The sequence below is a fragment of the Drosophila tropicalis genome, unplaced genomic scaffold (assembly GCF_018151085.1).
Source record: "Drosophila tropicalis isolate 14030-0801.00 unplaced genomic scaffold, ASM1815108v1 contig_878, whole genome shotgun sequence".
NCBI classification, from domain to species: domain Eukaryota; kingdom Metazoa; phylum Arthropoda; class Insecta; order Diptera; family Drosophilidae; genus Drosophila; species Drosophila tropicalis.
In genome coordinates, this window is record NW_027173374.1 from 17,062,547 (window position 1) to 17,088,868 (window position 26,322).

General features: G+C 37.0%; 3 protein-coding genes across 10 annotated transcripts; 2 read left to right on the top strand and 1 right to left on the bottom strand.

Annotated features, from left to right (window-relative positions):
- Positions 1–63: 63 nt before the first annotated feature.
- Mlc1 (Myosin light chain alkali) lies at positions 64–2,743 on the top strand. 2 transcript variants are annotated; one of them, XM_068299792.1, is made up of 6 exons: positions 66–158; positions 319–346; positions 1,592–1,898; positions 1,962–2,048; positions 2,334–2,380; positions 2,529–2,743. In XM_068299792.1, exons 2-5 carry the CDS (start codon positions 323–325, stop codon positions 2,375–2,377), a joined length of 462 nt encoding a protein of 153 aa, XP_068155893.1. In that variant the 5' UTR covers positions 66–158; positions 319–322; the 3' UTR covers positions 2,378–2,380; positions 2,529–2,743. The 2 variants fall into 2 exon arrangements, with proteins under 2 accessions (XP_068155894.1, XP_068155893.1); XM_068299793.1 differs by lacking the exon at positions 2,334–2,380 and having other exon boundaries at positions 64–158.
- A 1,260-nt stretch (positions 2,744–4,003) lies between these two features.
- tau (microtubule-associated protein tau) lies at positions 4,004–21,200 on the top strand. 7 transcript variants are annotated; one of them, XR_011033498.1, is made up of 9 exons: positions 4,005–4,704; positions 14,202–14,245; positions 15,497–15,686; positions 15,755–15,960; positions 16,540–16,725; positions 17,936–17,953; positions 18,453–18,611; positions 20,456–20,686; positions 21,029–21,200. XR_011033498.1 is itself a non-coding variant. In XM_068300275.1 (8 exons), exons 1-8 carry the CDS (start codon positions 4,497–4,499, stop codon positions 19,514–19,516), a joined length of 1,113 nt encoding a protein of 370 aa, XP_068156376.1. In that variant the 5' UTR covers positions 4,004–4,496; the 3' UTR covers positions 19,517–20,385. The 7 variants fall into 7 exon arrangements, 6 of the variants coding, with proteins under 6 accessions (XP_068156376.1, XP_068156377.1, XP_068156381.1 ...); XM_068300275.1 differs by lacking the exons at positions 20,456–20,686; positions 21,029–21,200 and adding an exon at positions 19,415–20,385 and having other exon boundaries at positions 4,004–4,704; XM_068300277.1 differs by lacking the exon at positions 20,456–20,686 and having other exon boundaries at positions 4,009–4,704.
- A 2,538-nt stretch (positions 21,201–23,738) lies between these two features.
- Mtl (Rac family small GTPase Mtl) lies at positions 23,739–26,264 on the bottom strand. The gene is made up of 5 exons (XM_068299369.1): positions 26,016–26,264; positions 25,167–25,305; positions 24,866–25,098; positions 24,618–24,778; positions 23,739–24,342 (listed from the first exon to the last, which is right to left on the bottom strand). The coding sequence occupies exons 2-5, from the start codon at positions 25,280–25,282 to the stop codon at positions 24,265–24,267; spliced, it is 588 nt and encodes a 195-aa protein (XP_068155470.1). The 5' UTR covers positions 25,283–25,305; positions 26,016–26,264; the 3' UTR covers positions 23,739–24,264.
- Between the last annotated feature and the right edge of the window lie 58 nt (positions 26,265–26,322).

Sequence of the window (26,322 nt, forward strand, 5' to 3'; positions counted from 1 at the left end):
CGTCATGCTGTGTGTGTGTATGTGTGTGTGTGGGGCGATCTGCTGCTTTTGGCTATCACCTCAGAATTACCTTGCCGTACTGCTGCTGACGAATAACGTTCAGTCGAGACCGAGCTCATCCGCGATACAGTTGATTTTCGCATCCAATAGACAAAATGGTGAGATTATATATATATATACATATATATGTGCATATATATCAACATAAATTAATACTAAAGACTTGAGAAAAATCATAAGACTTTGAGAAAAACAATAGAAACTTGAATTTTGCATGAGTTTTAATCAATTCCTTTTTCTCTAAATTGAAATTTCTAGGCTGATGTTCCAAAGCGTGAAGTTGAAAGTAAGTTGCACTGCATCAGCAGACAAAGATAAATAAAAGGAAAAAAGGATTATGCCTCTAACCTCAAATCACAACAGAAATAATTCAATCAATCAGTTTAAATTTAAAAAACCACAAAAATACCAAAACCAACGACTATCTCAATCTAAAAAGCCCAAAAACGGCAAGGAAAAACTTGTTAGATTACATAATTGTGCGCGTGTGAGTCAGTCAGAAATGTATTATATACGCAATATATACTTTGAGCAACGTGGAAAATATTTCGTAATCGGTTGGAAAATATCACCATTATATATACTGTATATATACATAAATATATACGGATATGTCCGCAGACGCCCTAAATCCACCTGCCGAAAAGAATGCTATACAGATTTCAAAATTTTCCAAAACAAACTGCCTACCAAGTATTTCTGTGGTCGTTCGTTTTGAAATCTGCAAAAGGATTTTGCATAGACCTACATAATTTCCATGGTTCATTTTCATCAGTCGATCAAATCTGCGGAAAACGACAAAAATATTGGAAATATCTAGTGCAATATTATGTTTGAAATGTATAGAAAATACAATGAAAATCGGCACGGCGACGGGTATATGTGTGTGTCGGTGCGTGTGTGTGTGTGTACCATGGGGTAAATTGTCGGTATCCCCAATTCCGAATCGTTGCGAGATCGTGTCACGAACGCTGCTCGTTTAGAAATCTAATTTTGGCCAAGTTATTTCATTAGATTTATTTTCGTTAAAACGCATTAAAGAACAGCCAAAGAAAAAGCGAGACAAAGCGAGAGACACACACACACCAGCGGGAGAGAAAATCGGAGAGAACTATGTGCGTCGGGATATATAGAAATATATATATGTATCATGGTGAAGGCGTTCGGGTGTCGGATTACGTATACGCCAGAGTGGAAGAGAGAGAGAGAGAGAGTGAGAATACATATGTGTAATGCTGTGTATCTCTGTGTGTGTTCGAGTGTTTGTGTGTGTAGGTGGTAGTAACCAATGGCCGACCATGTCAAGAATTTCATGATGACCAAAAATGTGCGTACTGAAAATTTCAGGGTTACCCCTTCAGGTGACCCCGTTCAAAATGTATATCGTCGGTTTTAATTATTTATAAATCAGTATAAAATCAATAATTAAATAAAATTGTTAAACAATTATGAGTCGTATGAGGCCTTTGTGTTTGATTGCCTTTGGATAATTGTATGAAATGATAACTTTGAATTATCTTGTTTCTGACAGATGTCGAATTCGTTTTCGAAGTTATGGGTTCCCCCTGGTGAGGGTATTGATGCCGTCGATCTAGGCGATGCTCTGCGTGCTCTGAACTTGAACCCCACCTTGGCTCTCATCGAGAAAATGGGTGGCACCAAGAAGCGCAACGAGAAGAAGATCAAGTTGGATGAGTTCCTGCCCATCTACTCACAGGTTAAGAAGGAGAAGGAACAGGGCTGCTATGAGGACTTCATTGAGTGCTTGAAACTGTACGACAAGGAGGAGAACGGCACCATGATGCTCGCTGAATTGCAACACGCCCTGCTTGCTCTTGGTTAGTTTACTAAACTACACTTAAAATGGAAAAGACATTTAACATTTCACTTCCAAATTACAGGAGAGTCTTTGGATGATGAACAAGTGGAGACTCTGTTCGCTGACTGCATGGATCCCGAGGATGATGAAGGCTTTATCCCCTACTCTCGTAAGTATAGCACCAAAAGCATCTGTTCTTGATTGTATCATGAATCGGAAATGATTTGATGAATGTTATTTGTATATTTCATATGCACCAAACCACAAAAAAAAAAAAAACATTACTCTGCACTCCTTTGCACACACAACCCGAACAAAATGTGTTCAATATATATGTATATGTATTATTTGTGTTTATAAAAAACCTACCAATTGCACCAACCAACAAACCAAACAATTCCTATTGCGTGTTCCTGTCTATTGCCTGTTTTGTGACTTGTGACCAAATATACAGAGTTCATCCAGCGTTTGATGAGCGATCCAGTTGTCTTCGACTAAACAGTAAGTACTCTACATCCAGTCCAATTGATGTTGATGTTCTCGATGTCATCTCGTCTGGTTGTGTTAGCAATACAATCCAAAACCGGATCGTATATATGTATATAGTTCTTGCCTAATCGCAATCTCTTTTTTATAATCTTTTCAACAGCATTCCTCGCCAGAATGTGTGAAAGACCAGATCAGCTATAAATAACTACCACCAAATACCATCAACTACAAAAAAAAAAAACAACAACAACAACTACAAAAATTTATAGCAACAACCATTCTCCATAGATGTTATATATTCATCGCTAACTCTCTCTATCTCTCTCTCGTATATTATTTTAATTAAATTTTACTTCTGCTACTACAACTGCAAAATTGAACTTCAAGATAATATTATTTTTTAAAAAAAAAAAAAATTTAAATTATAAAAAATAATGAAAAAAACATAAAACTAAAAAGAAAGAACAAAAGTTTTTTTTTTTTTTTTGATACAAAAATCATTTTGCTGTTCAGTTTTATTTTGTTATGTTTAGTTTTATTTGCACCTTTTTTTTTTGTTTAAATAAATAGCAAAGAAATAGTTAGCCGACGAAAATTAAAGAACATTTACAGGAAGCATAAACCAAAAAAATTTTAAAATTGGCAATTGTCAACGTGAATCTTAGAGTAAGTTGTAGGTGTAGTTAAATTTTGTACACAAAATATCGTACTGAGGGCCAATTGCGTTTGTAGTTTTGGCTCTCACTTTTTGAGTTTTTTGTATTTAGGTTGGCTGAAATTTCGATTATTTTTAGGATCATTAATTTCTTTCTGTGGAGAGGACAAATTTAAATTTTGTAACGGCTTCTAGAGCCTGTTAGCTAAATTTAACGGCTTTAATTCCTTCTAGAGCACTGTTAGCTTTCAAGCTAAATTTAGCGGTTTGGCTAAACTCGATCAGCACTAGTTTTGTACATTTGGCAGCTCTGCGTTGTTTTATATTTGTTACTTGCCGCGTTTTCTTGCGTTTTGTTTTGTTTTTTTTGGTGTGTTTGGATCTATTTTCAAGTGAAAATGAATAAGTTCTCATTGAGAGTAGCTTTCCAATGATGAAATTTAATTTGGTTGAAATGTTCATTAGAAATAACAAAAATTATTTTTGCGTCAAGATGGCCACAGAAAATTTGAGACTCCTCGGGCGCTGTGCATGTGTGTGCGTAAGTGATCGAAGCTTAGCTTATGTATGCACGTATGTATGTGTGTGAAGTCACTTTGATGCACAAGGTAAGTCAATTTGTTCCTTTCATTTTTAATATCTGATGGAAAGTAAGTAAACTGAACAAACGGAGACCAGACCTTTAGCCTCTTTTTCTGTCTGATTCTTTGGGCATATAGTGAAAAGTTTAATATTTGCATGTAAAAAATACTGATTAATTGAATGAAGTGTTTGCTAAAATCAGCTTGCATTCGCGGGGAAACCCCATTTCTGATAGGTTTCAGCCACCAACACATAGGTGGCGCTGCCATAAAGCTGAACAAACGAGCAAATATGTATGTACATCGGAAAGAGAAAAGCTCATGCTCTAATTTCGAGAGTACTAAAAAGCATTCCGAATAATTGTACTAAACATACTCGTAGTCGCATTTCGCAGCTGGCGTCGGCAGAGGTGCGACGTTAATTAGAAAATTTCAACGTATTCCAAATCAGTTATAAACGAGATAACAAACCCAAAACATATGAAGCGGTCAGTCCCTGTGCGGCGCGGTGAAAATTTCAGAAAATATAAGAAAAATTGAAAAAGAAAATTTTAAAAAGTGCAGCAAATTGAAAGAGAAAGAGAGCAATTTTACAAACGTTATATATGTATATGTGTGTATATCTGGCCGATTCTCAGTGGTAAATGCAAAACCATAGGATAGGATAACCAACTAAGGCATTCCAAACGTTTGTGAAGTAAATAATTTTCTTTAAAAGTTCAGTGTGAATCAAAGTCAAAGTGTTTTAAAGATACACACAAAAAATAAAAGAAGCAAAAAAAAAAATCAAGCAAATTCCGACAACGCAAAAAAGGTCCTTTTCAGCCGCTGCATACTCACACACTACAAACACACACACATACAAACAGAGAAAACACAGTTAACTTTCAATATGGCGGACGTCATGGAGAAAAGCTCTGTGCTGGATGCTGTGCCAACTGTGCTGGGAGACTCCCACCCTCCAACCATCCCTCCGTCGACGCAGCAGCAAACACAGCCACCGTCTCTACCGCTGCAACAGGAAGCGCCGAAACCATCAGCTGCAGTTCCCATTCCAGTCTCAGCATCGGCTCGAGCCAGCCATGGACAGGAGCAAAAAGGTAAGTCCAATGACTTCATTCATCCATTACGCATACGCCGTGTGAATATTTTAGAAAATCAATTAGGCAAAAACACAAACCTAAACAAAACACACCTCTTGGCACAATACATTGTTGTTGCATTGAACTGGAGCATTGGCTTATGGCTCAATTAGACAAAGTGTGGTGCTGCCACACCCCCAAATGGTGTAGGACATTGATATTTATGTCAGGAAAACATGCAGCGACATCCACGCAAGTCTCGGCTCACGTCATGCCGACGTCTTTTCGTATTGCCTGATTGGGGTAGGAAATTATGCAAATAACCGGGAAGGTTTTTGTTTTTCTATATTGTTCTATTTGTATTCTGCTTTGTTTTGTTGAACTGTTTGCTCAACAGTCGAGACTTTAAAGATTCAAGGGAGCTTAGGCAGACAGTCTCCAACTAGGATGACAACTACGAAAAAAGAAAACAAAAAAAAAACCGCAAGCCAGTTTAATGACCTGCAATTGTTACGAGTTACCAACCACCCACCCATAGGCATAGTGCTGCTTTTTAATTGTGCCTAATGCCCCTTACCACATACCGCCACCATGTCTCCAGCCGGTGGAGATGGCGCGATATCTGGCTCTATGTGTATCCATCAGATACAGATAGAGCCAACTGCGATAAAAAGTTATCAGCAACTTGAGCTCGTGCTGCTGCCTGTGGTCGCTCTGCATTTGACCTCGTTTTAAAATCATGCTTCATGGGCACTTCTGCTCTTCTGATGGGGTCCATTTCAAATGTTCACTCAAATATGTTGTAGTATTATTTCAAATTAAGTGTGTTTAAATTAAGCTACTCTCTCAATGGAAATTTCCTTCAATTTGAGTTAGTTTTCAATACTATATGAGACTCATTTGAACTATTTGAGTTTTAAAACTCATATAAACATCCAAATCTCCATTTACCGAGATTTATAATTTTAAACTCACTGGCTAATGTTGTTCAAGTAAATGTCTAACTATGAAACCTAACTATGAGCGATTGAGATAGTAAAATCGATCTATGGCTTAATAAATTTTTATTGAAATATTGAAATCTTAGCGAGCTAAACGTATACTAGATACACCCTCGCCTCTGGTGATGATGATGATACAGGCAAAACATTTTTCAAGTCAAGAGCAAACCGGCTTGCTAAATATTATAATAAGTAATAATAATAATAAACAAAACAAAAGTTTAACTATAGTTTTTGTTGCTGTTATTGTTATTGTTGTTGATTACTATCAGTTTGTTCTGTATTCGCATCTGTTTGTCGGCCGTCATCCACATGAAGTCATCGTGAGTGCCGCTGTCGCTGATGTTGATTATTTGCCTAAAGCTTGGGGTTCATATCATATATATAAACACACATTTAGGTATTCGTTATTGGTGATAACAGGTGAAATTGCTGCTCATCATAAATGTGGTTAAGTATATCACTTACACTCAATTCTCAATCAACACTTTGTGACGTAAGAATCTGTTGTTAAATTCTAGTAGATATATGTATGTATATCTACATATTATTTAAAAATAGCTAACATTGCATTTCTTTTGCACTTTTCGTTCTTGGCGCTCTTCAATTAACACAAGAAAAATTTACCAGCTGAACGACGTTTTCTCATTGGCATTAGAATTTTCTTTTCCCTCTGTCTCTCTATTTTCTATTGGGGGCGCGCTAGTTTTTTTTACTTTTTACTAATTGTTACGATTTCCGCTTTAAATCTTCTTAAACAAGAGACCCAAAAAACAATTACCAAATATTTGTCACCCATATATGGGAAGATGCCACGCCTCGTTTATTGCGGCAGCAAATGAAGCAAGAAGAAACAATCTTCTTTCGGTTTACGCATAACCGAGACCTAGACCTATATAAGGTCTTTATGATTAATTATTATGGCTAACAGATTTATAGATTGATCGGCATTTACATAGCAATTTCCTCGTGACTATGTGAACTATAGCATTCCATTTCGAATTTGTATGCAAAGGGCAAGCAGTGACCATTCATTAAGCTAACATCATCAGTACTTTCATCATAATCATCTTGTGACGGAAGCATGCCGCATATTAATTAATTTACATTATTCTTGGCCTGAATTGAAAAGTTTGATCAATACTAAGTATACCAAAAATACAAATTAATAAACTCGCTCTGACTTTTAAGTTGGCCAAAAATAATTCCACAACTCTAAAGTTAGCACGAATGTATTTAACCGAAGCTTAAATGCTCTATTACTAAATGTTTGAGTTGAAATTAAGTAAGTAAAGCCAAATGGTAATCTTTATTCTGATAAGATTTGGTTATTTTGAATAACATTTATATATAATATAATAGCTATATCTAGGACTGGACATACATATATGTATAAGCTAAAGGCTATTATATTTTGACTTAAAATACTTCTACTTCTCAAAGAGCTTAAAATATTAATGTTTGAATGGCAATAGAAAAGTCGCTTAATAGTCTAATGAGTCGTTTTATTGAAATAATGGAACATTTTGTCCTTTTATTTCTTGACTAAAGTTGTTAATTGTTTATTTGTTCGACAGAGCTCCCCTCATCGCGTAGCAAATGTTTGATTAAATTGATAATGTTTCTTGTGAAAGAGTATACTTGGCATTAAGTTGGCTTTGCCTGACTTTAGTGTTTGTTTAATTGTATTTTTTTTCTTCTTGGTCTCCAACAAAGTGTCGCTTGACACGCCATTGCAATCCGCTTTCAATTAAAGGGCAGCAAAGTTGTCAAATCGCTTCAGATCGAACTACTTTAGTTCATTAAACTTGTTCTTCCCTCTTCGGGGGGGATCATACTCTGATTTCGATTTCGATTTTATGACCACTTTCGCCTAAAGAGAGAAGTACCACGGAGAAGGAGGGGAACTGGGAGGGAGTTATGTATCTGTAAGTTACCCAATGCTTTTTGCCACATTTGGTGGCAGGCAGCGCCACCGCATAATTTGTTATTCTTGTTGTTGGGGCAGTTGTCTCTTTAACTCTAGTCCACATTTGGATGGTAGCCATCGCCACATTTGGATTGCTGCCGTGCGTGCGTCAATACACCAATAACATACAAGTTGCCATTGCCACTTTTTGTGGCAGCAATCAATAAACGAAGTGCGTCAAAAATACAAATGTTAAAGTTAACCCAAACAAACTTGTCCATAAATAAATATGGAGCCACCTTACCAGAAACTAGTCATACGTATTTAAAAAATCTTGATTAATTGATTAGGGTGCGTTTTAGCTTCAGTTGACGATGGCTACGTTTGTGATTCATCTTTTTCTGCGTCGCAGGACAAGAAAACTTGCGTAAAGCTCCTGCTACGCCCTTCCCCCAAACCCAATCAAGCTACCGCCCTCTCGCCGCATACTCAACCGGCGGCAGAGAGTGACAAAATGTGTTGAATCAAATAATCAATGAATGACCAAAGGGAAGCCAACAAAAAACGAAGGCATTCCAATAGAGACAACCCCCGATGGCATGCAACCTCACCCCCGTTCCCCTCTCGCGTACTATCGAAAAAAAGGAAAACAAAAAGAAGCAGAGAGTGAGAAAGAGACAGAGGGAGCAGAGCATATAACGGACGCCGCCAAAGCAGCAGCAGCACCGTCAACAGAAGCATCAGAAACGGCAGAGCAACCGCCAATTCGCGGGTGGTGGGTACGAGTCAGCTTTCGGTTTTACTTTTCCCCTGATTTGGCAAAGCTTTTAGACCAATTTAACTTTTAGCACTGTCAAAGCTTCTCTACTAAGGTGAGTCGTCCACTCGAGGGTGGGGCATTTTGATAGAAACGGAGGGGAAAAAGTCAAATCAAAGACAAGCACCATAAAAGAGCTTTAAAAGTTGTTAGCGGATAGAAAACCAATTAGAGACTGATCAATTTTCAAGACATTGAAAATTTGAAATTGAGAATAACCGTCGTTACTTGTTTATAGGCGGAATCGAGAATGTATACAAATTATATAAACTTTCGATATCCCATCTCGATTGCCACTGTCGTAGGTGCTGTATCTCAGTTTGAAGATGATTCCTTAAAAACTCTTAAGACCATCAGAAATATATTACAAAATCTTTTAAGCCAATTTCTTAACATTTATAAAAATATTTAAGCCTGGATATATTAAATTTTCCTTATTAATAAACTATTTATTCTCCATTCCATTTCAGGTATAAATCGCTTCATTAACTTGACATATTTACAAAAACTCATAACTGGCTTCACTTTTAATCGGTTTGGTATGTAAGACTAATGAGTAAATTTATGCCATCGGCTTGTTCCATAGTCCTCCAACCTAGGATACAACAAAAAGTGTTCCACATTTGTCTCAACACAGCGCAGACACATAACCTTGACAATCGAATTAGCAACCGAAACGAACCCTCCCTTGGAAACGAGAGGGAGGAGTTAAGTAAACCCGACATAGAACAGACTAACCACCTTCTCTTCGACATCTACTTGCCACCCTAACACCATGTTAACCATGTTGGGGCTTCTTTGGTTTACTTTTAATGTCTACGCATTAGCAAAGAAGACGAAGACTGGCGACGACGACGACGTCGATTGCGTGTTGTCTGGCCCTAAATAGACAACAATTAGATAGAAATCATGGAACCTATGACAACAACACCTAAATAATATACCAGAGGCCATAATAATATTATAGAATGCGTGGCATTCGGTGACGGTGCCTGTAGCTTCAGCTATAGACGATCTATATTTGCATTAGAAACGCATTAGCTGGCAATGCACAGAAATGCGCAACTCGACTTAATACTGGGCGTCCTGGGACCTGGGACCGCCATCACCCTCTGGCCATAAAATTAATCAAGTCAAATGTAATCTGCAAATAAAATCAACCTGGTTACCCATTGAAACAAAGGCAAGGCGCTTGCTAGCTGGCTCGCCTCATTGCTGGCGTGTTGGATTTGCATTTTTCCACGGCGCCCAACTAATAAATTTGTATGTCAATAGAATAAGCATGTCGCGACGCCAGGTGAGCGAGAGTCTTGCCGTTACCATTATCCTTAATACCTTTATGCCGTTGCCCGTCGCTCTTTGAGCTGCGCAAGGACACTTTCTGTGTTATGCGCCGTGTGCAAAGTTTACGAGCCACTAGAGAGCAGAGAGACCAACTGCTATTTTGGGGTACCCATTTCGCAAAGGGGGCGCAGGAAAAGGGGCAACAAGGAAAAACCAATTTCTAAGTATTGTAATTCGAAATTTTTCAAAGCAAATAAAACCAGTCGAGTTTTAACACTCGTCCCAAACAGAACAAACGAGCCAGAAGCCGCCGCCTAAAAGTTCCCAGCAAACGTCGCGACGCCTTCCAAACGAAGAATTAAAATCAACTACATAAGAGATTTTATTTATAGTTTCAATCGTGTAAAGCGTATACCTATTTTGACAATAGACAGAAGTGAATCAGCCCAAAAGTGAACTGAGACAGCTGCAGGTGCTGCAGCAGGTGCATATCCTTGTTAAAGTGCAAAGTGCATTACCCTGACAGCCAACAACAAAGTACATACATACATACATTCAGGACATAGTTTGTGGCCAAGTTATTGCCCTCTTTGGATAGGAAAATCGATACAATTGCATGGTAATCATTGTTGTTGCTTTATAGCCAACTGCAGCCATTGATAATGTGGAGTCCTTTCCCGGGTGTATCCTGTGTGATAAAAATCGCAACTGCAATGCCAATCCAACCAAAAACAACAACAAACCCACATAAAAAACATAAAAGAAGAACTTTTCAAACTCCGTTGATACTCTTTTAAACTCTGGGCATTAGGTTATCCAAATATATGCTAGAATATTTTATCAATTTCTCACAAGAGAAACATGGATATCCATATTTAAAAATCCATAAAGGCAGAGACTTAGCCTTAGCGCAGAATAACTAAATATTAATCGTTACAAATCTAACATTTATTTAGGAAAAATCTCATAATTTTAAAAGGATTAGCTACAACTGATATACAAAAATTCCGTGTAAATATATTTACTTATAATTCTTCGTGCAAAATATGTAATTCATGGCCTTAAAAACGAAATTCTTGTATTCTTGTTTAATGAAATTTAAAATAAGATTCTTATAAGATAAGATTCTAAAGTAATTTTATTTTCCATTTCATGTAAAAAAGTTGTCCTGAACTAAAATAGTTTGGATTATTGCATAAGTTAGCTTGAATATTTGGCCAGTTTGATTTGTTATAAGGCAATTAAACGCGTACTCGTACCTATTCCAACTATAATTTTGATTCCGCGGGATGCAATAGGTCTTATGGAAAGCTGAGATTCCAAGATCCCAAGAGGTATCATAAATCAATTTGGGATACATCAGTTACCAAAGTTATAGGATTGTTAGTTAAAGGATTGCAAATTTTCAAGATAACTATATTTTACAAGTACTTGCATCTAGCGGCTTAGACAAAAATAACATTGAGCTCGTATCCTCGTTGTTCAGTTGCCTAATTGACTGGGCCACAATGACAACTCATCTCTAGAGACCTCAGTTCTCAAATATTTACTATTACTATACATATAGGAGTGTATTTTGTTGAAGTTTTCGAAAATTATGAAATATTGCCAAATCTTAACCATCTCCAGGAGAGTTTATGTCTGTTTACCCCATGACTACACACATCTTGTTAAATACAATGAACTTTGAGTTTTAAAAAGCAATATTAAAGCCTCTAAAATGGTTTAGAACCGGAATTTTGATCTACAGAACTGAAATAAGATAATGATTAGGTTCTTTTGTAAATTATAAGGGCATATAAGGGTCGTTGTAGATTGAGAATTTTGCTAGCCTTTTCAATTTCGTGTAACAAAAGGCGAATGAATCTAATTGAATTCAATAGAATGCGCGCTTAGATGGGGAATAAAGTTTGTTTTTTGTGTGGGGTTGGTTTATATGCTGCAGCTGGAAGTGCGCAATCGAAGGGATAGCCCCGTCCCTGCTGCCGCGTCAATTTGGTCACAAATGACAGTTTTGTTGACATGAACATTGTGGAATGGAATGTTTCAACAAGCATGGCAGAAACAAATCATTTGTAGGCCCTAATTTGCAGTTCTCTCTACTCCCCCCTCATTTAGTTCTTATTGTTTTTTGCGGTTGCGACTGTGACTCAACAGAAGTTGCCGCTTTAGTTGTGACTTTGCACGTGGTGGGGCCACAATTCACGAGAGCGAGCTCCTTTCAGTGTCCTGGCTTCCTGACTGGCTATTTAAAGTGGCATAAAAGTTTTAGCAATTTTATCGATTTGAGTGTCCAAAACTATTTTTGTTTTTTGGATCACATTTCTCTGGTCTACACATTTTATTTGGTTTTATTTCGTTTTGGTTTCGCCAGGTACTGGTAGTGCCTAAAACCAATCCAAATCAACTGATATGAGTGATACCGATGCGGTGAGTGCATGCAAATTTGAGCATACGATGAATATTTAGCACACAAACACGGATCACAAGTCATTATCTAGAGCACTAAAATATTTATGCACAATGAATGCGATTTATGAGCATCATTTGAATAAAAGAAATAACCCACGACCTTGCCCATATATTATTCGCCTGGCCCAGGACCAGGCCCAGACATACAGACAGAGAGACAGACAGCAAGAACGTTTCGACAGACAGAAGAGTCATGGCAACCCAAAACCCCTACTTCTTTCTTTGCTTCTCTTGTTCTTATTTTTGCTGTTGTTGTTGGGGTGAAACAAATCAAACAGCAATTTCGGCTTTCCCTTGATTTTTCCTGTGTGTGGTCTTATGTTAGAACTTGCTGCAGAAAACTTTTGTTGAATCAATAAGCTAACAAAAACGATTTGGGTCATGTTACAACTGGCAACCGAATTTCATGACAAATTCCCTAATGGTAACCAAAAACCGAAATGAAGCAAAAAACAAATACCAAAATACCAAAACAATAAAATGTAAACAAATCAAAATGCGAGCTAAAACGAAAGCTAAAACAGCCATCAAATTTGAAAGGTTCCCTTCCACTTGACTCCAAGTTGACTGTTCGATACCAAATGTATTGAGACGTCTGATATAAGTACATATACATATATATAGGGATGTATGCACATACATATGTATTACCCATATGCAAATGATATGAAGCCACTTGGTGGCCTGCCAGGTTTTGGGTTACCCGACACTTGCACATTTCTGCACCGACACCGCAGGCGAAAAGTACCAGCAGGATGTACAGAAACACGGCAAACGGCGAGCGTGGCGCCGATTCAAGTTCCACTTTAAACTTGAATTTGACTCCCAATGTCAGTTATTCGGCCCAGGAACTAACTCGCGCCCAGCCAGAGTTTAGCGTGTTCAGTCCTTCTGAACCGTCTAATGTAGAATTCACCTCAATGGAACGTTCCATGCAGCAGCTACGTTCCCGCCCGCCGACTGTCAAGGAGCGCACCAGCCTCAAAACACAGCACAGCAGCAGCAGTCCAAATACACAATCCAATCCAAGTTCAAAATCACCCACTACCATCCTACCCGAGTATATGCGAGCACCACCCAATTATGTTTTGCCACCGCAGATGCGTCCGGTTGTGGGGCCGCCGCCTCCCCAGAATCGTCCACCGTTTCCCGGCGCACGGCCCATGGTGGGAATGGGACCGCGACCGCCTATGCAGCCGCCAAATATGGGCGGACCCAGACAGATGCCGCCCCCGTTGAGATCCACAGATAGCAAGAGCAACTTGCTAATGGGCCCACCAGGTCCTCCGGGCATGAGGCCGGGAATGCCACCGCCTTTGCAGAATATGCAGCAGGCGGCACGTCCACCCAATAATCCTGGCGGAGGACAGATCAGTCCTCCTGGCCAGGGTCAACCACGGCCACCGGGAGGCTTTCCCTGGTCACCGACAACCGGTGGAGCTCCACCGCCTCTAGCGAATTCTGGCTTGCCCCCAGGAGCACGTCTACCGCCGCCGCCTCAAGGTCCGAATATGACCAGAGCACCGCCACCAACATTTCCACGTCCTTTGCCGGGGCAACCTTTGCAGGCTCCATTCCGACCGCCATACAATCAGCAGCAGCCACAACAGCAACAACCTATGCAGCAGCAGCAACTCCCTATGCAGTCGCCACAACCACAATTGCAACAACAACAGCCTCCCCAACAATTACGCCCACCATCTGGACATAACGAAGACGATGATGATGTAATTATGGGATCAGCAGTCACTCCCCTCAAGTCATACAACATGAAACCAGATCCCATGGGTTCACCACTGCTAGAGGACATTGAGCCACCATTTGAGACGACCTCCTCTGATCACACCTTGCCATCTTCGGTCATCAAAACAGAATCCAACAAAAAGGCCAGCCACTATAGTAAGATTGGGTTTCGTTTCCTCTCAAGGAAGTCCATAAAAGTGAAGCCATCCATTAAGTCAATCATTTCAACTAACTCACAAAATACTCCCATTAAAATATACATAATTAATTTGTCTTTAAATGTTTGCAGAGGGTGACAATGACAGCGGCGTTGATGAGTCCACTCAAGAGAAGGTGAGTTACACTTGAAAAAATAAGTTACTACGAATGTTTGACCTCTTTTCCAAGAACAATCATGGAGGAATGTTAAATGATTGCGAATTTTTCTTATTGTATAATCACAATAAAACAAGTCAGTTTAAATTTCGATGTAGATACCTAAAGGAGTATCAAAATTCTACTATTTGCAACCAATTTGTTCAATATTCTTTCGACTGAAATTAAATTTAACATTTTGTGATTCAATACTTTGTTCGAGTGCAGTGTAAACGAGTTTAGCACAGCTTGTGTCAGTTTTTGGTCTATTAATTGAGAGGAAATTAGACTGGCAACAAGAAAATCATTAATTTAATTTCGTTTGTTGCTGTTGACCGTCATCGGTTTTGAGTCTTCATAATGTCATATTGTGTTCACAAATCATAAATATCTGTAAAAGGCAAACTGTTTGCCCGCCTTCGCTGAGCTCCACGCTCGATTGGACAAAGAAACGAAATCCATTTCCATGACCCGACCCATTAGAGGCGATGAGTGAGTGAGTGAGATGAGTCTGAGACTGAGCCAAAGTTGAGACTAGACTAAGTTGTGTCTTCGTTCTTGATAGACAAGTCAGTTGGCAGTTGGCTCTACGGAAAAACCCGCAAAGTTGTGTTCATTCTTCACACAAAAAAATAAAAGAAAAGGGAAAGAAAAGAGAAAGTGAGTTTCTTATTCACGTGTTTGGGTGCAGGTGTGAGATGGCAGAATTGCCAACTGTTAGCAATTTTGTATGCCAAGGCGTTTTGATTTTGTTTGGCTGATATCGGGGCTAGATAGATAAGTACCCAAACACGAAACTGCCAAATTAGTGGCATGAGAATTCTATACAGAGGGGCGAGGAGGAGGAGGAGAATGTAGGAGAAATGGCGGTTGTCTGCTATAAATATATATCTGTGCCCATCCAAATGCAAAGACGACACGAACTGGCGACAATCGATAAAACAATGCATAAACTATAAATCCTTCGTGTGTCGTTGTCGTTGTGGTTGTTGTTGTTGTCATCGTCGTCGACGGCGTCGACGCACCCAAGGTAGGACCTGCTCTTGGAGGCAATAGTCATAAATGCCAATGGCATAACGTTGACAGCTTCTAGGCAGCAGAGTGTAAAAACATTTTTAGAGTCGTAAAAATGCATTTGGTTATAATGGCCGATTCGAGATTTTTGATTGTAAATTTTTATTGTGTGTGCGTTTATGAGTGGCAAAAAAATGTATCCATTGGCATTTCCAGGACCGAAACGGACCCACATCACCCAGTTCACCGGTCAAGACACCCACATCGACCTCATCGAAGCCAGATAAGTCAGGCCAATCGCGTCCACCGAGCGCCACTCCTTCGAATAAATCAGCCTCCAAATCGCGAAGCGCCTCAAAGAATCGCTTGCTACTCCAGACGCCCGAACCCGAGCCATTGAAGAAAGGTAAGTGTGATCGATCCGCAAAGATTCCGCTTCTCATACGTGTGTGTGTGTGTCTGTATTTGCGGCAGTTCCAATGAACAAGGTACAAGTGGGACATGCTCCTTCACCCAACCTCAAGGCGGTGCGTTCGAAAATTGGTTCATTGGATAATGCCACCTATAAGCCAGGCGGTGGACATGTAAAAATCGAATCGAAAAAAATTGAAATCAAGGCCGCCGGTCCCCGCATCGAGGCCAAAAACGACAAGTACGCGCCCAAGGGCGGCGAGAAGAAGGTAAGTTTGAGTTGGCCAGCAAACCTGGAGAACTAAATTTGGGAAAGCGAAACCCCCAAACGCCCCCCTTTCAAACCAAAAAAAAAACTAAACAGAAACTACTTGAAGGTATCGATATAATACATTCAATATATGATGCATTCTCATAGATCTTTTTGTAAATTTTCTATCAACATTTTTCTTTGTCACATAACTACAATTGGCTTTTTTCCCAAAACCCATTAAAAAGCAAAAACGAAAACGAAAGAAAAGGCAAAATTATGCAAATTCAATTTCACGGTCGATTTACGATTTGAAATATACATATGAAATTAACTTATTTAGATCGCACAGTATTCTATAATCTGTATCTGGCATCTATATATACTTATGTATGTGTATAAATGTAGTTGAAAATGCAATTACCAATAAGCAAAGCAACTTAGAGACATGGAAATGGGGCAAATGGGTGTGGGCTCTGACTCTGACATTGACAAGAATGGAAAGGTTCCTTTTCTATATAATCTTTTTATCATCTATTTATACTTGCAACACCCACACACACACACCAACACACTTCAACTTAATGCAAATTCGTAGATAGTCACAACAAAGTTGCAGTGGAATGCCAAATCGAAGATCGGTTCATTGGAAAACGCCGCCCATAAACCTGGCGGCGGCGACAAAAAGATTGAGACATTAAAAATGGACTTCAAGGACAAAGCCAAATCGAAGGTCGGATCCAAGGATAATGTCAAACATCAGCCTGGTGGCGGTGATATCAAGGTATCCTTCAACTCATTGCCCATTCATAATAATTATCATTTTTTTCATCTCAGTTAAGTTACACATTCTTTTTCTTTTTAAAGTGATTATTTATGTATTTACTATTAATTATTTTTCTGGCAAAGCATGTGGTGTTTGCTGATGACAAACAAACAAAGTGTTGAAAATACTTTTTCCAACTTGGCATGGGCATGACCTGCAAATAGTTTTTTTTTTTTTGAAGCATGCTGCAAGAACATTTTCTGTTCGGTGTTTGACTCTCTCTCTTTTCTATAATTCACTGATCATTGACTAACACCAAGTAGGATTCAAATACCAAAACAATTGCTAACTGCCATCTAAAACAACTTATAATTCAGTCATTTCTTCAGATTGACCTTCTCGTCTAGGCTTATAAGTCAGAACATTTCTCAGTAACATCTTTAAGTTCATATCTTTATATGTTTTGATTCTTGGACCGATTGTTCCCATAGAAATTCATACCTACAACGTCGAATCTGATTCAAATTCATAATATTTCCAACTGTAAAGAAGAATTGTTCAACAAATTACAATTGAGTTACGTTTGGCCGCTCCTCATGACCCAACAGAACAACAGAATGTTGGATAGAATTGGCAATTGTTTCGGTATTGATTCCCTGAACACAAAGCGTTACTTTTTATGGGCAAAAGGAAAAGAAAAACAGAATTGTATAATAATTTTCAGCGAAAGATGAACGTCATTTATGGTGAGGGCTCGAAAATTGTCAGCCATCGCGCCTGTGTGCTGAGCAACAAGCGCCTGGATGAGAATTTATATAGGTTTGATGATGATGATGATGAGGCTTAGTCGGTGTTAGCTTCTTTGGGGTAGGTAAATCCCATCGAAATCCTAAACTAATGCTTGGTAGATATGTCTTAACAAAGTTCACTTCAAGTTTATGGGGATGTTCCCATTGTAAATATTTCGTTTTGAAGTTATCAAATGTAGATTATGAATAACCCAAATCGAAATGTGCCTGCAGAGAGCTAAAGGAAATTAACCATGTTTAGATTGGAAATACTTTGCAGGCATATATTAAATATCTGTCTGCAATTGGAGCAAGAATTAGTTATCAAAATATGCATATCATTTTTACATAACATCTCTAAAAAAAAAACCAAACATATTTTTAAACTATTTTTGGAATATATTTTTTGTTTTTAACCTCTGAACCACATATAATAAAAGGACAAGAACTCGAAGGATGTAAGTAGATGTATTTAATTTTTACATACACATCCATGTACCTTACATTGTAAAAACGTATTTATTTTTGATTTGGATAATACATTCATTTTTTTTGTGGAATTTGCTTTTGTATTAATAAGATAATAGTTGGACACCTACTCACTCCTTTCTCTCTCTTTCTCTTTTTCTCTCTTGTAGAGCCAATTAGTCGTGTAGTTTTTGTTCTCGCTTACTATTTGATTTGTGTTTTCCACTTTCTTATGTATGTGTTCTCTAATTTATGTTTATCTTTGTAAGAAAATTCCAAATTTCAGTTGAGTTAACTTAACATGTTGTTGTTGTGTCTCTCTGTCTACAAATTGGCTCTGATTGGTGATTCGTCTGTTCACGTCCAACAAAACATTTGATTGAAAGAATAAACCTATATCGAAAATAGAAAACAAAACACCAACAAAAAGAAAACCGAGATGCTAATCAATTTCTGTACGTTGCCGGTGCTTACCTACTTACTTTTCAGATACAATCGCAAAAAATAGAAATTAAGGCACAAAGCAAAGTTGGCTCTTTGGATAATGTAAAGCACAAGCCCGGTGGCGGGGAAAAGAAGATTTTCGATGATAAGGATTATTTGAAAAATGTTGAACACTCTGTTGCACTGACAACACCACCAACACAGGTAAACTTACGTGTAAATACATAATGCCTAGCCCCCTCTCTCCTCCCACTCTATAGAAAGGGTGTGTAATGCCCCTCCCCATAGAGCAAATTGTGTTCAATGTAGTTGTAATTAGTTTTCACACACAACTAAAAAAAAGAAACAAATATTTAAAACTCGATTCATTAACAAGTACATAAGATAATCCCATTTTGTGTTCACACTTGAGAAATTCATTTTTAATGTAATTGTCAATGGTAAAATTGTTTTGCATTTATTTTCAATTATGGCATTTGTATCCTTATATACTCTATCCTTCCACACTCTCACATGTCTCGATAAATTCACTGCACTGCACAACTGTTTAACCCAAACGAGAACTCACAAGTACCTCAACTAGACTAGACTAGAGAGAAAACTAAACGAAATCACATCATCAAAGTGGCCAAAACATAATGAAATAGTAGGGCAAACGTCAACTGTAGGTTCCATATGGCGGTTACTATATAACTTTCATTTTCTGACTCTCTTTGTTTTTTTGAATATTTGTTTTATTGTCCTTATTTGCGTTACAATTAAAAATGAATTTCTTTCAAACTCAAACTGAGGTTCATTGGTTAATCCAATTCAAAACAAAAACAAAAAACGTTCAAATGATTCACCTTTCATTCAATAATTTAAATTTAAAGTAAATACATACATACATACATATGTTTTCCTAACTACTACTATTACACACATTTCTTCTCTCTTCTCTTCTTTTTCTCCCTCCCTGTGGCTCACCATGGCTTTTAATATACATATATATAAATATATATATATAGTATGCGGCTCAAGGGCGCTTGATTGCGACCATTCATCTAGAGTTTGGTCTTTGTAATTCCGATTGTGTGTGTAACGATATATTTGACTCGCTTTTTAAATGAAATCCTTTAGCTGTTAACTTGTAATAAGAACAACAAGAGCAACAACAACAACAACTACTACTACATATAACCAAAACAAAAAGAAGAAAAATGAAACCGATAACAGAAACCATGATATATAACCGACTTAAACGTTAAACAAACTACTGTACTGTACCTAAAGTTTGAATAACAACAAACAGACAAAGATCTCGAATGAGTTTGCAAGAGTTTCGATTTTAAATTGTATGTTAAATTATATCTTACATATACAGAGAAGAAACACAACAAAACGAACTCCTTACACTTGCCAGAGAAATGCAAATGGAAAGTGTATGGAGGAATGAGTGTCCAGATTGCCATAGCCAAATATTGGGACTATGCTCAATACCGATCCCACATAATTGTTAATTCGTTTAGTATTATCTATTATTATTATTATTATTATGATTATTATCTAATTATTATTACTATTCTTATGATTATTGAGATCCAAAGAAGTATTATCTACACTGCAAACCAAATGACCAAATGGTCAAATGGTCAAGAATTTTATATACTTAGTAGTTATTACGTATACAAATGTTTACTATGTAGGATAGTACAAATTTTTTCAAAATTTTGAACAATAATCCTTGTTGTACTGACCAAACTGGAACTGAGAAACTAACCGGAAACGGAAACGCTCAACTACCACACACACACACACAAATACTGAAACCGGGAAAACAAAAACGTAAAAGATAAACAAAGTCTCAGCATTTAAAATCATATTGTCAAGTGCAAAAGTGCTTTGCTCTCTCTCTCTCTCATTCATCCTACCTTCATTCAGATCATAATACATTAACAACTAATTTATTTAATTACTATATCATAATTAACTTTTAAGTGGAATATATTTTTGTCATTCATTTTTCTGTTTTCTTTGTGCTTAATCGATTTTCTTTTATTTAATTATAGGAATATATATATCAATTTTATTAACTAGGCTAACTAGAACATATACCAAGAAAAACAAAAAAAAAACTAAGTGCATTGAATTCGAATACATGTTACGTCCATTAGAGTTATTTATTATCGCCTACCACCAACTTTGACTTCTGAAATGAACGACAATTTTAAAAGACCCAAACAAAATTTGAGTAAACAAACTAAATTATATAAGAATGAAACTGATTTTCATAAAATCCTGTAAGTTTAATGTGCGTTGCGAGTTCTATATATATTCTATAAATATATATATACATACATATATAAAAGTATATTTTTAACAGTGCTGTGATAGACTAACCGAACCAAGCTAAAACCCAAAAAGAGAAACAAATTTCAATAATTTGTCCCCCCTCCATTTTACATGCGGTTTTATCTGAATCCTTGATTCCTTGATTAAGCTACATATAGACCCCTTAATTTTTTTTTTTGGATTTATGCTCCTACAACTGGCATTGTTGACATATTGATTGTATCATTATTTGTTGCTATTTATTTGTTTGTTTATTTATTTCTTTATCTATATCTATATCTTGAACGCAGAGTCCACTACCATCCATGACGGCTTCAACAAGCGGCGCTGATGAAAATTTGAATCAACAAAGCTAAATGCTCTGTGAAACCAAAAGACAACACAAAAAACATAAATGAAAAGAAAATTTACACAAAATTTATATACCAACACAGAGACACACACACACACACAAATGAGAAATGAAATAATTTGCAATAATTCCCACTTGAAAGATCAAACAAATAATCTGAGTATAGTGCTAAAGGCATTTGCCGATCCACCCACGATCCACAGCGATTAAATTGAAAGTATATTTAACTAGTTGAGCAATGCACTATTTATACAGAAACAAAATTATATACATACATATATCTCAATGTATTACAAAACTTCATAAATGCATATATATATGTGGTTATATATATATACATATATTTAAAAAGAAAAGTATCTAAATATTTAAGCAAATTATACAACAAATCGTAAATGATAATAATTAAATATTTACCTGTGTGCTTAGTTAAAAGTAAAAACAAAAAGATACAAAACAAATTCATATACCACTAGATTGATCATTTCGGCTTGTCAAAGTCTATAATACTCTTGCAGTCATCCAAAATTAAAGACATACGATCTCGACCCAGGCTCGACTATAATAAAACTGAAACCTCAAATCCTTGGCTATTGGCTATCAAGCTATAAACCATTTCAAAAGGTATAAGAAACTTTTGTGGAAACAAAACAAAGACCTAGTACTAGGTCTAGATCGATTTCTCTCCACTTCTGACCAAAAATTCTCATACTCTCTGCAAGAGTATAAAAATCAAAGCAATCTAAACCAAAACTTGATGTCTAACAATTAATGTTGAAAAGATAATTAAAAAATAAAACCAAAAAAATATAAAGAAAAAAAATCAATTTGTATAAGTATGCGAAATCTAGATACTTTTGCTGCAACAAAACTGATCAAAAAAACGAGAAAACTATTTTTAATTTGTATCTTATTAGTAAAACTCATCATTCTCACAACTTATTTACACCCTGTTACAAAATGTAAGAACAAAAGGCAAAAAAAAAAAAAAAAAAAAAAAACGAAAAGAAAATTTATAAGTAATAATAAACAAACGTTTTTTCATTTACCAAAACAAAAATATTTAATAAAAATTTGCTGCACTTTTAGTTTTACGAGTATATCTATCAGTTTTCTACAGTATTTTTGACATATACGATATATGAAATGATATATTGTATATGGAAATGCCACGCCCCCACGCCGCAAGCGTATGCAACATGCTAAGCACGCACACTCATCTTCTCCAGCTCATTGGATGCATCTATTGGTAATCGAGAAAAAGATTGAAAAAAAAAAAAAACTAAAACATTTTTTATGATTAAAGCAAAAAAGTTGTAAGTTTCAATATTTGAATTCAGCTAAGATTTCGATTTTCCTATCAATTTCTTTGATCTACCCTCGCTCCCTATCCTCATTTCCCACATGAAAGATTCCCAAAACATTTAATTTGAATATTAATTGCTGAATCTAAATTATATTTCGCAGTATTGGAAGGCACCGCGTATACAACGTGCCACCACTTTGACCTCGTCCATGTCCTTGCCAGCGGAATGCCTTGTCCTATCCGTGTCGATGCCCTCACTCAACTCGGAAACAAAGCGTCCCAAGAGTGCGGGGCCCAAGAAGAAGCCTGGCCAGGCCGTTCACTCGAAACCTTTCCGTTTATATTGAAGAAGCAGTGGTCTTTATATTTGAAATGATAGAATAGCAACACCAACCACACAACCACCCAACCACCAAGAATCTAACACCACATTGCACCACAAGGGATTATGAACAAATTGTGCACAAGTTGATATCGAGGCACGCACAATCTAAAATCTGTTAATATTGCGTTTAGAATGACAAATGAAAAACGTGGCATTTAAATCGAAAACCAAATGTGAAAATAAATAAAAAATCAATGGAAACTCAAACTAAACGCACACAAGATTAATTAAAAGTTGTTTCATTTTTAAATTTTCACAGAGAAAACTGACATTTGGGCTTTGATTGGAATATCTTTTGAATCTCCAAAGGCCAAAGGAGAATTTAAGTTTTCCTTTAGCTAAAAAAGATAAATTTGGTTTCGAGTAAAGACAATTAAAGAACAATAACTATTTTTTTAGTTTTTTTCATTAAATAATTACAGTATATATATATATATATTTATCGTAAGTGTTAAATCAGTTTTCGGGCTGCCAAAGTGCCCCTCGTTTACATTTCATTTACATAAGAATTTCGTTAGCATTTTGTTTTTTTTTTTTTTTTTTTTTTTGTGATTTGTTCTTATAGTTTTATAATTAATACAAAAAATTGTCCTGGGATTCCTTCTACTATTTTCCACTTCTGTGCTTAGAAAATTATGTGCATTTTCTTTGTTTTCCTTTGTTTTGATTCGAGTCGCTTTACATTTAAATGCAGTTCCATTTACATACAACGTCCTATTCCTTTTTTTTTTTTTTGCTAGACTTACGTCATAAAAGTTGGTTTAAACATTGCATTGTTGTTAAAGTTAGGATAATAAATAAGCTATATATGATAAAAAGTATAATAAACAACAAGTTTTAGGACTTAAAAAAAATTTAAAAGTTGATAGAGTATTGTTGATAACTTCTAGTGGATACAACCAAGAGATGGTCGACCAAAAATTCAAAATATTGAAATGCTTGCTGATTAATAGTCGATTCTCGTTGCTGGTTGTTTTCCCTCTACGCTCTGACTTGCCGCGGTTTAGATAATTATAATACAGTTAAATGAAATGAGAAAATGCTTTCATTATATATACATATTTAGAATTATATATGTATACTTGATAGCATTGATATGCGAAACCAATGTTTTGCTTCGAGTTTAGCTGCTTTTTGCTGGTTTTTGTTTTCTTTGTGTTAAAATTAGTACAATACATTCGATTCAATTGACTAGATTTCTATATATATATATATGTACGTAGCTGAGTCTGAAATTTGATTATACGTTTTTCGATTTTCTTTCTGTTTCGGGAGGGAGATTCACTTTTGGTTTATAGTAGTAAATACAAATGATTTGTTTCAACTTTTACGAAATGAATTAGTTATCAATGAACGAAGTTAGTTCCTCTCTGTGATTTCTGGTTTCCTTTTCTTTTTTGTTGTGATGTATTCATCCTTAGCTAAATGAGGGCGTTACATTGGTGTGTGAGTGCTTTTCCGTTGCCAGAGTTCTGGCATCATTTTACATAACTAAACACTTTCGTTGGCGTCGCTTTAAGGGTTCTGGTCTGAGAACGGCTCGCACTGCTTCCTCAAATACCTGAAATACGAGAGAATAATGTGATTTTAGCAAATGTATACAAAGCTGTAGTGTCAAACTATAAGTACATTATTTGTCTATTTTAAAGTACGAAATAGGTAATTTAATAGAATCCAAAAACTACTCTCTTTTATGTAAGTTTGCATTATGCCAAGCAAACAGAAAAGATTCTCCTAATGGCCTGACATCTGTTGAGATTTCTGAACTTTTAAGTCAGTCAATTGATTAAAGGTGTGTCCCCATTTGCGATTGCAAAGGGGGAGCAGATAACATACTTGCTTTAGGCCACGCTGCGTCAGAGCGGAGCACTCCATGTATTTCACAGCGCGTATTTTATTTGCCAACTTTTGCCCCTGTTCACGTTTCAATGGTGTCAAGCCCTGCTCGGCAAGGCCACTGAGCGTCTCACGATCGTCACGCAAATCGATTTTAGTGCCTGCAAAATTTATATATATATACACACGAATCAGCACAAGTATCCATTGAGAAGTGAGAAGAACTGCGAATAATATTGGCAACTTACCAACTAATATGATGGGCGCGTCCGGGCAATGATGTTTTATCTCCGGATACCATTTGGATGTGACATTTTCAAACGACGAGGGACTCGCCACACTGTAGCATATCAGGAATACATCTGTCTGTGGGTAGGATAAAGGTCGCAAACGATCATAATCTTCCTGGCCAGCTGTATCCCAAAGACCCAGCGATACTTGTATTGTGTCCACTTGCATGGGGGCCGAATAGTTATCAAACCTAAAAGAAATAAAGAGGATTGATCAAATGGATTGAACAAAATGAATTTCAATTCGAAGGAGACTCACACTGTGGGCACATATTCACCGGGAAAACTGTCTGTTGTATAGGAGATTAGCATACATGTCTTTCCAACAGTTCCATCGCCAAGTATAACACACTTTATGGGTTTTCCGGTTGACATTGTGACGACGGTCGGTGACTAAGCTATGGAACGAAAAGAAGAAATCGAGAATGAATGGATGAATGGCTGAGTGATTGAGTAAGCGAATGAATGGCCAAATGACTGAATGAATGCGTGCGCGTTTTTTAATTCAATTAATTAAGTTCTTTCGCTCTCCATTCTCTACTCGCCGCTAGCTACTTGAGGCAATCAAACCCAATTCGTGGCCCATAAAGTGTTATCTGTCTATAACCTTAGACTGCACCCATCATCACGATGATTATTACGATGATGATGAGATCAAAGAAGGCGTGTCCCCAAGACAATAAAATGAAAGTTTTATTTGGTTTCTTTTTTTGCAAATAGAATTTACAAAAATAGATCATGAGGCGAGCATGACAAATGGCACAAATGGTAAAGGAGCACGGAGAGAGGAGGCCCCGCTATGGTGGGGTGGGCGGCCGTCCAAAGGCTGGGCGCCCAAAATTGTTGTTTGTGCTGCTGCTGTCTGTCGGTGGTGACGCGGAAGACGCCGCCACAGCCACCGGTGGACTCTTGTTGTTAAAAATAGACACAATTAAATTGTAATACTGTGGACATATCGTGAGGGGGAGGGATGCAAGAAAGCATTACTGGCGTCTATCTGGCGGTTGATATGAGATAACCGCACACAACAACATCAATTATTATGCCAATTCAATTAAAACCTAACCCCCTGGCCCAAAAGTTCAGGGTTGGAGTTGGAGTTATATACCGTGTCTTTGTCTGCAAACGGGAGTAGTCCCCAATAGATTGTGTTGACAATGTGTTCACCAAACAAAAGATGATAAATCCAGCGAGATTCTTTGTTTGTCACTAACTTTATTAATGATTTATATTAAGGTCTGCGTTAAACCGCACTGGGTATTTCGCGTTGGTATTGCAATAATTCAATTTTATTAAAACTTTGTTTAATAAAACTACTTAAACTGCAACGCAGCGTTTTTTTTTTACCGAGAACACACACACACCCACACAGTAGAGCTGGGAGTTCCGTCGATGGCACTATCGATAGTATCGAG

Coding starts and splice junctions, on each gene's coding strand:
- Mtl (XM_068299369.1), bottom strand. CDS start 25,282: ATGTCAACCGGAAAACCCATAAAGTGTGTTATACTTGGCGATGGAACT. Junction 25,099..25,166: donor GGTGAATATGTGCCCACAGT/GTGAGTCTCCTT, acceptor TATTTCTTTTAG/GTTTGATAACTATTCGGCCC. Junction 24,343..24,617: donor CGCAGCGTGGCCTAAAGCAA/GTATGTTATCTG, acceptor CTCGTATTTCAG/GTATTTGAGGAAGCAGTGCG.
- tau (XM_068300281.1), top strand. CDS start 13,090: ATGGAACGTTCCATGCAGCAGCTACGTTCCCGCCCGCCGACTGTCAAG. Junction 15,687..15,754: donor ACCCGAGCCATTGAAGAAAG/GTAAGTGTGATC, acceptor TATTTGCGGCAG/TTCCAATGAACAAGGTACAA. Junction 16,726..18,452: donor CTGGTGGCGGTGATATCAAG/GTATCCTTCAAC, acceptor CTTACTTTTCAG/ATACAATCGCAAAAAATAGA.
- Mlc1 (XM_068299792.1), top strand. CDS start 323: ATGTTCCAAAGCGTGAAGTTGAAA. Junction 347..1,591: donor TCCAAAGCGTGAAGTTGAAA/GTAAGTTGCACT, acceptor TGTTTCTGACAG/ATGTCGAATTCGTTTTCGAA. Junction 1,899..1,961: donor ACACGCCCTGCTTGCTCTTG/GTTAGTTTACTA, acceptor TCCAAATTACAG/GAGAGTCTTTGGATGATGAA.